The sequence below is a fragment of the Emiliania huxleyi genome (assembly GCF_000372725.1).
Source record: "Emiliania huxleyi CCMP1516 unplaced genomic scaffold EMIHUscaffold_58, whole genome shotgun sequence".
Classification (NCBI taxonomy): domain Eukaryota; phylum Haptophyta; order Isochrysidales; family Noelaerhabdaceae; genus Emiliania; species Emiliania huxleyi.
The window spans coordinates 209078-218770 of NW_005197648.1; the positions used below are offsets into that span (position 1 = coordinate 209078).

The 9693-nt window shown below is 68.6% G+C and overlaps 4 protein-coding genes across 4 annotated transcripts in view; 1 reads left to right on the forward strand and 3 right to left on the reverse strand.

Moving 5' to 3' along the window:
- EMIHUDRAFT_437349 (hypothetical protein) overlaps positions 1 to 1856 on the reverse strand; it is a 4919-nt gene extending 3063 nt beyond the window's left edge. The window contains exons 1-4 of the mRNA XM_005764751.1: positions 1161 to 1856; positions 803 to 956; positions 577 to 650; positions 468 to 501 (exon numbers count right to left, since the gene is read on the reverse strand). Of these exons, the coding sequence (XP_005764808.1) occupies positions 468 to 501; positions 577 to 650; positions 803 to 956; positions 1161 to 1791 (893 nt within the window). The 5' untranslated portion in view covers positions 1792 to 1856. The remainder of the gene's footprint in view (positions 1 to 467; positions 502 to 576; positions 651 to 802; positions 957 to 1160) is intronic.
- A 504-nt stretch (positions 1857 to 2360) lies between these two features.
- Positions 2361 to 5566, reverse strand: EMIHUDRAFT_452201 (putative ABC transporter; the record flags this gene model as incomplete). Its single annotated transcript, XM_005764752.1, has 9 exons — positions 4821 to 5566; positions 4372 to 4527; positions 4094 to 4241; positions 3801 to 3907; positions 3488 to 3680; positions 3225 to 3373; positions 3046 to 3127; positions 2855 to 2965; positions 2361 to 2626 (listed from the first exon to the last, which is right to left on the reverse strand). Exons 1-9 carry the CDS (start codon positions 5535 to 5537, stop codon positions 2361 to 2363), a joined length of 1929 nt encoding a protein of 642 aa, XP_005764809.1. The 5' UTR covers positions 5538 to 5566.
- Positions 5567 to 6028: 462 nt separating this feature from the next.
- On the forward strand, positions 6029 to 7558 carry EMIHUDRAFT_213608 (hypothetical protein; the record flags this gene model as incomplete). The annotated part of the gene is made up of 4 exons (XM_005764753.1): positions 6029 to 6580; positions 6668 to 6915; positions 7048 to 7242; positions 7504 to 7558. 4 exons carry the CDS (start codon positions 6029 to 6031, stop codon positions 7556 to 7558), a joined length of 1050 nt encoding a protein of 349 aa, XP_005764810.1.
- A 370-nt stretch (positions 7559 to 7928) lies between these two features.
- Positions 7929 to 9343, reverse strand: EMIHUDRAFT_104251 (hypothetical protein; the record flags this gene model as incomplete). Its single annotated transcript, XM_005764754.1, has 2 exons — positions 7929 to 8384; positions 8522 to 9343. The coding sequence occupies 2 exons, from the start codon at positions 9341 to 9343 to the stop codon at positions 7929 to 7931; spliced, it is 1278 nt and encodes a 425-aa protein (XP_005764811.1).
- Positions 9344 to 9693: the final 350 nt, after the last annotated feature.

The following is a 9693-nucleotide window of genomic DNA, read 5'->3' on the forward strand; positions in this document are numbered from 1 at the left end:
AATACGGTGTAGTCCGGAAGGTGGGCGATGAAGGAGGGGCAAGTGTTCAGGTTCTCCATGTACTATATCGGAGAGGTATTGCGGGTAGGGTCTGATAGGCAGGGAAGACCATTGAACTGGTGGGGCCCCTTAAAGCCCCTTCCTTACTTACAGACTAGCGACCAGAGAGACGGAGCTGACTTCTTCCCTCGCACTCAATGGGGGCGTGTGGACCGGCGGCCGGTGCGGTGCGGTCGCCTTGGTAGCTTCACAGTGTGGCGGCGGCCTGGCAGTATCTGCTCTGTGCCTTGTGTGTGCGTGTGTGTGTGTGTGTGTGTGTGTGTGTGTGTGTGTGTGTGTGTGTGTGCGTGCGTGCGTGTGTGTGTGTGTGTGTGTGTGTTTGCGTGCGTGCGTGTGTGTGTGTGTGTGTGTGTGTGTGTGTGTGTGTGTGTGTGTGTGTGTGTGTGTGTGTGAGCGTGCGTGCGTGCCGCTGCAGGTCGATCTCGTCGAGGAAGACGACGCCTGGCGATCCGTTGGAGTTATTAGTTATTCAGCGCTATAGTGATTACTCCGCTCGATCTCGTCGAGGGAGAACGCCTTCTCCGACGACGGTGGCGGAGCCGTAGGAGAGGACGACGTCGCCGTGGAAGGGCACGTGCTGCGTGATGTGCCTACAGCCGCCCCCCCCCGGCCAACCGAGGACGCGTCATCTGCGCCGCTCACACGCCGCCGCACCCCCGCGCCGCCGCTCGCATGCTGAGAGTCACGGTGATGCCGATGCATGTCTAGGAAGTGTCTCGGAAGTGTCTAGGAAGTGTCTCGCATGCTGAGAGTCGCGGTGATGCCGATGCGGCGGAGGCGGAGGACGAGCTGGTCGGGCATGGTCTGGTACCAGGGCGAGTCCCAGCACACGCCGAAGGTCCACCTCCCGTGGTGCACCTCCTCCACCACCAGCGAGTCGAGCACCAGCCGCGAGCCTACAGGACCGCTCGCGCAAGGCTCCGCAAAGGCGCGGCAAGGCGGCGACACCTCCTCCACCGCCAGCGAGTTGGAGCACGAGCCGGTGCCGTGTACGGCGGGGGCCCCACAGCCGGAATACGCCGTATTCCAGCGGCGCGGAACCGAGCCAGTGCCGGACCGGGCGGGAGGCGCATCTGGCAAGCGTCTCATCTAGCAAGCGCCTGGCCCGAGCGACTGCGGCTCGTTCGGCAGCGCGTCAACCTCGAAGGGGGTGCGGAAGGTGGCGTCGAGGAGGGTCTCGACGCCCTCGGTCAGGCGCTCAGAGTTCTTGTCGAACCGCTGGCACCCTTCCGGCAGCGGCGGGAAGTCGGGGTCGTACCTCTCGAGCAGCGCGGCCGTCTCGTTTTGAGAGAGCAGCGCGGCGCGCTTCTGCTCCCAATAGTAGCGGTACGCGGGTGTCCAGAAGATGAGGGCGTTGAGCATGAGCGCCGCGGTGAGGGCCAGCAAGGTGAAGAGGACCAGCGGCCAGAGGAAGCGGCGCAGCCCCCCCGGCGAGCTCTCCACGTCGGCGATGCTCATGCAGAGTGTCCTCGAGACACCCGACAGGCCCTTGGCCTCGTCCATAAAGGTCGGGCCGCTCAGGCCACCCATCGCGGACCGGGAGCGGGCGAGGTTGGGCTTGGCTCCGAGCGAGCGAGTCGTTGGGGCCTGCGTCTCTGGTGGAGAGAGCACATCCCCGTCGGCGGCGTCTTGCGCCACCGCCGACAAGCGCCTGGTCTGGATGTACTCCCTGGTCGGCTTGTCGCAGAGCGGCTCGTTTGGCTTGAGCCGGCCGCCCCTCGTGGGCGGCATAGAGAGTTGGGCTTACCAAGATCGGCCGAACGCGATCAGATCGTCCAGGACGAAACGAGGCGGCACACAGCGCCTTGCCTTGCACGTCCGTTTGCGAGGAAGAAATCAACTTCCCGCGTCCCATGCCAGGCAGGTTTGCCGTTCTACCCCCACCGGCCTTTGAAAAGAACAGATGAAAGAAAACGCGACGCGTGTTGGCCGGACCGCATCCGCGCCCGCCTTTCTGGCCTCTCGCCGTGGGCGCGCGCGGCGATCCAAGTTGCGAGGTCGCGTTCCACCGCGAACAGGGGAAAAAAGTCAAGACCAGCTTTAAATGATACGCACAGGCGCCACAGCGCACCGCGCTGCAGGAAAAGACAAATCGCACATGAGATTGGGCTTAGCACATGGAGATTTTCCGGAGAGGGGTGTGGGTGGACTATAGGCCTCTCGTCTTGCGGACAGTGCGCCGCGAGCAGAGAGCAGGGGCGAGAGCGGGGCGTCGCAAGGGGGGCGCGAGGAGCTAAGTCGATCCAGACGAGCACGACCGCTCACACGAGAGGTTGTGGAGCGCGAGGCGCTGCGCCGCCTCAGAGCTCGCGCATCGCGGCGCCGCCGTGGCCGTCGAAGGCGAGCTCGTGCGTGTGGTGGCGCGCGAGCTCAGGGCGGTGCGCCACGACGAGGGTGGCCGCCTCGCTCGCGGCGAGGAAGGCGAAGAAGCGCTCCTCGAAGCCGGCCTCGCAGGCGGAGGTTGGCTCGTCGGCGACGATCAGCGCCGGAGGGGAGGAGGAGCGGCACGCGAGGTAGAGGCGCGCGGCGGCGAGGCGCTGCCGCTCGCCGCCGGAGAGGGAGCCGCCTGCGGGCGAGGCCGCGCCGCCGCGGTCAGCGGCGCAAGCGAGGCGAAGCGAGGCGGGGAGGGGGCGGGAGCGAGTCAGCGGCGCAAGCGTGGCGAGGCTAGTGAGGGAGGGGGGGGGGGACGCCGAGGTCTGGCCGCGGCTCGTCGAGCTCGGCGCCGCCTGCGGCGAGCCTCTCGAGCCCGGCCCACGCCAGAGCCTACAGGACGGCGCCTTGAGCGCTCCTCGACCGCCCCGACAAACTTCCCAAGCGGCGGACCCAATCTGAGCCTCGAGAAACATGGCGTCAGCGGCGGGCGCGGCGTCGGCCAGCGGCGTGGGGTACAAGAGCTGCGCCTGCGCTCAAAGCGAAGCGAGGAGCTAAGGCGGGGGCTGGCGGGGGAGTCTCGTCCCCGCGGCGCGAGCGAGGGTGCCCGCAGACAGCCGGTCGGGAGGATGTACGGCCGCTGCGGCAGCGCGACGATCCGGTCGGACGGCGGCGTCGACACCTCGCCCGCGCGCGCCTACACGCGGCGAGGCGCCTCTGGCCCGTCACTCGGCCGGGGCGCGGCGGCGGTCCGCTCCGCGCGCGCAGCCCGCCGGCCACACGCCGAGCGCAACCCGCAGCAGCGACGACTTTCCGCAACCGTTTGGCCCCGAGACGAAGACGTGGGCTCCGCGCGGGACGGAGGCGGAGAGGGGGCCGGCGAGGGGGGGCTCGGAGAGCGCTGGCGGGGCGATGACGACGGACCGGAGCTCGAGCGCCATCCCTGCCGCCGAGCAGCGCCGCCGTGACGAGGGAGAGAGGGTGGCGCGTGTGCGCGTCGCGGGGTGAGTGTGCTGTCCCGGCTGGCTGCGCGTGGCTGGGGGGGGCGGGGTTGCACCAGAGCCCGCCGTGCGAGCCTGGACGAGGGCTCGCTCGAGCAGCGGCGGGGCCGCACCCTCGCCGCCCTTCTTGGCGGCGCCGTTGCCGTTTGCGGCTTCGGCGTGCGCCGGCTCGAGCGAGGTGAGGAGGGCGAGGACGCGGCGGGCGTGCGCCGAGGCGGTGGCTGCAGTCTTGTGCGAGAGGACGAGGTCCTGCTCACAGCCGGAGGTGTGGAGAGAGGCGTTGTGCTTTTCTGTGAAGAGAGGCGCGGGAGGGGGCGGGGTGAGGGGCGAGGGAGGGACAGGGCGGTGTTCCTTGCAAGCCATCCCAACGTGGACGAGGAGGTGGAGCGAGGTGAGAAAGTACTCGGTCGGGTCGGCTCCGCCCGGGGCGGCGCGCACGACGGCGGGCAGCATCGCGGTGAAGGCGGCGAGGATGCCTACGCGCCACGCGCCTCACACGCCCTCACCGCGGGGCTGCCTGCCCGCCTGAGCGGTGGAAGGCGGCGAGGGCTGTGCCGAGGTGCCGCAACACGTACCCGTCCAGCGAGTCCGAGCCTGGGAGGGGAGGCACCGGTGGGAAGCGAGCGCGCGCGAGAGCAGGGGGAGGGCGCAAGGCTTGCCACCGAAGCGCTGCAGCTGCAGCTGCGAGGTGCGCCCGGCGGCGGCGGCGAGCGAAGCGTGCAGCGCCTCCGCCTCGGCTGCGCCGCCCCCCATGAGTGCAACCTCCTCGGCGTACTCGACGAGGTGCGAGTGCAGCGCGAGCAGCTCCGCCTGCAGACGCTCGAGGCCAGGGCTCGAGGACGCCTCCCGCAGCGGCGCTTTCGGCGGGGGGGGGCGCTGCGGCGCGAGGAGAAGCCGTCTGAGGAGAAGGGGGGGGGGGGGTCGCCTCCGCGTCTGCCACGCCCGTCGTCATCGTCGCGATCGAGGGGCCGGCGAAGCGGGTCCAGCAGCCGGCGGCGAAGAAGAAGGAGTAGCAGTAGCAGAGCGGGCCGGGGCCCATCATGAGAGCCAGCTTGACCGAGAGGAGGGACACCTCGACCAGCGGCTTCGAGAGGGCCTGCGCGAGGGAGGTGCACGCAGGTCTGCTCGGAGGCCCGCGAGGAGGCGGCTGCACGCCTTGTGTCGTCGTCGTGGGTGGCACAAGCGGCTGCCCCCTCGCCACATCCCTCGCCGCCTCCCCCTCGCCGCGCCCTCCCGGACCCGCTCGCCCGGACCCAGTCGCCGCCGCGCGGGAGAGGGGGGGGCAAGTGGAGGGCGGGGCGGGGCGGGGCACTGCAGAGGGCGGGACAGTGCGAGCTTGCGCAGGGCAGGGCTTGCGCAGGGCAGGGCGGGGCAAGCGCAGCCGCGCACCTCGTACAGCTCGACGGCGGAAGAGCAAAACTCCGCCGGGTCTGTCAAGCACACGCCGACTGCGCCGCCGCGCGACGTGTCGGCGCTGCCCTCCGCCGCCGCCGCGAGCGCGCCGGGCAGCCTGCGCGTCGCCGTCCCCTCCGGAGCGGGCATGAGCGGCGCGTCGGCGCCCGCCGCGCCCAGCTTGTCCACGACTGTCTGCAGCAGCCGCTCGCGCAGGCAGAGCGCCGCACGCTCGCGCGAGAACTTTTGGAGGGCGGTGGTGGCGGCCGCCGGCAGCGCCCAGAGCGCGTAGGTCAGCTGCCGGCTGAAGAGCTCCTCCCACTCCCCCTTCGCGAGCAACGATCCGAGCGAGCCGATCTCGGAAGACACCTTGACCGACACTGCGAGCCGCACGCCCAGGCCAAGCGAGAAGACGCCGAGCCACGCGGCCGAACGGCTCCAATACGACGGCATGGCGAGACGCAGCACGGTGCGGAGCGGGCCGGGTGCCTTTGGAGGCCTGGACGGCGGCGGCGGCGCGACGAGTGTGCCGTCCTTCTCCGCCGGAGGCTTGAGTGCACGGCGCGCCTTGAGCTTGAGCCGGAGGAAGACGGCGCGACCGGTCACGCCGACAAAGGTGACGGCCCACCCGGCGAGGAGCACACGGCCGCGTGGCTCGTTCACCCAGGCGCGAAGGAGCCGGCTGAGGACCGAGCCCTCGACTTGGTGTACCATCGCCGGCCCACGAAATTTCCCAAAATAAAGGCTCCATGGAATGGAGTACTTTTAGGGTAGACTCACCTACTCACCGCTGTCGTCATCGCTGGCACCCGACTCGCCATCGCTCGAACCGGACACTTCGCACTCTGGGCACGAATACACACACTCGCCGGCGTGACCCATGTGCGCGCATTTGAACATGTGGTCGTGGTTGCAATGTGCGCAGCACGGATCTCGCTCGCTTTCGCTACCGAGCGGCTCTAGAGTATCATGAGATGCCATGGTCACGCACTCCAGCTCGAGGCAATCTCCGCACGCCGTGCACCGCGCACGACATACACATCTCGCAACGGCAGGAACTCGGCGCTTGCTGAGACCCAGCTATGCGGATGCGTGCTCGGTGTGGGCTGTGCAGACATGGCCGGCGCGTGCCAGCCGGGCACTCGGTGATAGTAGGGGAACGTCACGAGCTCGTGCAGCTGCTCCGAGCTGAACTCAGCGACGTCATGCAGGTTGAGCTCGTGAAGCATCCGTTGCGCGTCTTTGATCGACGGCTCGTCGGGCAGCCTGGCGCGCCACGGCTGTACATCGGAGCCGTGGCGTTCGATCTCGCCGTCGATGAGGCTGCGCCGATGGGAATGCGCCGTTTCGAGCTCTCCATGCCGTGGGGCGCTGCCACGCACCTCGCCGGCTTGAGGCTTGCCCGCCCGCCCACCTCTGACGGCATTACTGTCCAACGGCCGCCTCCTCGCGGCCGGTTCACGTACATCGCGTACGGCGACTCCATCACGCACGGGTACTGCGCCGAGACGCCGTACCCGGGCTTGATTGGCAGGCTCAACAACTGGACCGCAATCAATCTCGGCTGGGGAGGCATCCGGGTCACGCCCCGGCACGGACCAGCGCTGGGCGCTATCCCCGCCGACCTCATCTCGATGCTCATTGGCACTAACGACTACGGCGGAGGAAACTGCGAAGTTGCGGCTGGCCTATCTGAGACGCTCAATGGCATCCGGGAGGCTCAGCCGGACGTCCCGCTCGTCGTCATCACGATGATTGTGAGGCGCGAAGCAGGAGACCCGCACGGCGACTGCAGCAGCGACGGCGGCGGTGGCGGCGTCACGCTCGAGCAGCTTCGTGAGCAGCTCCGGAGGGAGGTGAACAGGCGCATCCACGCCGGCGACCGGAACCTCCACCTAGTCGAGGGTGGTGGGCTGCTCTCGCTCGGCGACCTCGGCGATGGCCTTCATCCGGCCGGCACAGACGCGATGGAGAAGCTCGCGAGAGGCATCAATGCCCACTTTCACCGTCTGGGCCTTGCGCGCACTTTTCACTGCTACGCAGAGCGCTACCCGCACCTGCTCGAGGAGTACTGCGGCGGTACCGCCACCGAGTGCGACTGGGTGGCCCTGCAGCGCCACTGGGACCAGCATGGCCGCGTGGGGGGGCTGCGTGCTGATTGCGACGCGCCGCCGCCGCCGCCGCCGCCGCCGCCGCACAGCTCGCTCGGCGCGATGGCTGCGAGGCACAACCACAGGGCCCGCGGTCACGCGGCGACGAGCGCTGCGACGACTGCCGCAATCTGGTGCTCCGCCGTGGTTGGGGCGGGCGCGCTCGCCGTGGCGTTCGGAATGCTCCTCCGGGCCAAGGGGCACACCCGCTTCGCGAAAGTCCTCGGCTCCGAGGGCGAGTACGAGCTGGAGCCCGGGCCTGCCGACAGGTCTCGGGCGCCAAAACGCCGCGGACGCAGGCAGTCACAAGACAGGGAGCTGGCTCCAGCAGAGGAGAGTCCAAGGTGACGCGCACCGCTTGCGGTGGTGGATCGTGGCCCACGATGAGACGGTTGAACGGTTCTCGCTTCTTCGTACTTCGACTTCGTGCTTCGTCTGGTGCTGGTGCTGGTGTGAAGATATCTCAGAAAATCTCCCCACACTCAGCCGGCCGTGCTCTCGCTCTTAGCTTGAGGTTGAGCTAGCAGCAGGGCCTTGCTCTCGGTCCCCACACTCAGCAGGGCCGTGCTCTCGCTCTTGGCTTGAGAGAGCAGGAGGGCCAGGTGCACAACCCCTGGTGCCGCAACGACAGGAAAACTCACCCGCCTCCTGCACCCCGTAACCGCACAAAAAGCGTATTAGGACTCTGTGGAGGACCCTGTGTGAGTTCCATGGTGAATTCTGTGCGAGTTACACCCTTTTTTGTGTGTGTGCGTTGCCGATTCAAACGTGCCACGCACATGTGCATCGTACAGCCCATGCACATGCGCACATGCTACATGCATGTTGCACTCTCTTGCACATGTCCATGTCCATGTCCATGTCCATGTCCATGTCCTCCATGTCCATGTCCATGGACGCACATGCACCTCCCCTGCTCTGCAGACCCATGTGCAGACCCGCCTTCAACGGATTTTTAGTAGACTTGGACGGTCTCTGGGTCGGCGCCGCCAGCCTGGCGCCGAGGCGCCTTTGCGGGTGCGACGACTCCGCCGGAGCCCACGACTCGGCTCCTGGCGGGCCCGGCCGCGGCCCGGCCGGCGACCACGCGGTCCCGCGCCTCGACGAACGCGTTCCGCTGGGCGAGCGCCGCCTGCGCCACCTTGCGCACGCACACGAGCTGCACGATGAAGTTGTTTCCGAAGTGGAGCAGCACCGGCAGCGCCAGGCCGCCGCCCGTGCCGAGGTAGGCGGCGCCGAAGACGAGGCCGCCGAGGAAGGTCCACGCGGCGTAGATGGAGCGCTGCACGGCAGAGCGCTCGTTCCAGATGTGCATCGCCCCGAAGACCGCCGAGCTCAGCGCGGCGGCGAGCGGCGCCGGCAGCCGCGCCTTTGAGACGAGCCCGTGGAGCAGCAGCGCACGGAAGAGCACCTGGGAGGCGGCGACAGGGGAAAATGCAAGGAGCGTGGCAGGGAGACGCCGCCCTCTCCCACCCGCCAGGTTGGCCTCATCTCGTCCTCCTCATCTCGGCCACATCTCCCTCCTCATCTCGGCCACATCTCGGCCACATCTCCTGAAATCTCGAATCTCGCCTCCTCGCCCATAGAGCTGCCGGCGGCGAGCTGGAGGATGGGGAGCAGGATGGCGCCGCGCGTGGCGGGGCGCCGCAGCGCCGCCCACAGCGAGAGTCGGGGAGGCTCGTCGCCTGAGGCGCTGCCGCCGCCCGCCGCCGCCTCGGCAGCTTCTGATGCGGCGGAGTCCACCCAGACGGCAACACCGTCGCGGCAAGTGACCGCGGCGAGCTTCTGGCCAAAGTCGGACGGGCAGCCGGCGAGCTGCCGCAGGCCTTGCGTCGCCGCCTGCAGCAGCCCCAGCAACGTCGCCGTCGCCGCCGCCACCGCCACCGTGGAGGTGAGGGGCAGCAGGCGCGCGCGGCTGGGCAGCCTCCCGAGCGGCGCAAAGCGGCAGAGGACGACGCCGAGCAGCGAGCCGGCTGCGGTCTGCATGTTGAGCTGCGACAGCAGCCGGCCGCCGAGCGCGGCGGCGAAGACGGCGTTGTCGTCGGCGAGGATGGCGTCCAGCGGCAGGTCGGACAGGAAGGTGGCGCCCGAGTGCTCGTTCAGCTCCGCGAGGACACGCTCGGCGTGGAGGACGTGCGCGTTGCGCCGCTCGAGCAGCCGCGCGCGCGCTTCGTGCAGCCGCAGCCGCAGCACGTCGTCGCTCTCCCACGGCGCGTGATCCGTCTCACGCAGTGCAAGCTCCGCCTCGAGCGAGGTGCGGTTCATCTTGTGGACGGCGCCACCGCTCACGAGCGCGCCAAGGATGGGCTGGTCGGATCCGAGCGCAGCACGGGCGCACGCCGAGAGGACGAGGACGAGGTGAAGCCTCATATATACATTAAGTGAGAGACAGGCACGAAGCGGAGAGAAAGGCGGCGAGAGCTGGCGCGGGTGAAGAGGAAACAAAAATAACGCACGGGCCCACAGCGGAGCTGGGAAGAGGACCGCCGCAAGCGGCGTGGCGTGGAGCGGTTGTGCATCCCTCCGGGGGCCCCTCTGCGCCGGGGAGGCGTTGTTGGAGGCTAGGACGCAAGCGTCCGTCGCCCTTTTCAAACTCGGGGCCCACTCCGCTACGCTCCGACCCGAATTTGGAGGGCCTGAAAGTTTAAGGTGTTGCTGCGCAAAAGGGGTCGGACGCAGGGCGCAGCTCATGCTAAGAGCTAGAAGAGGAGATAGAGAGA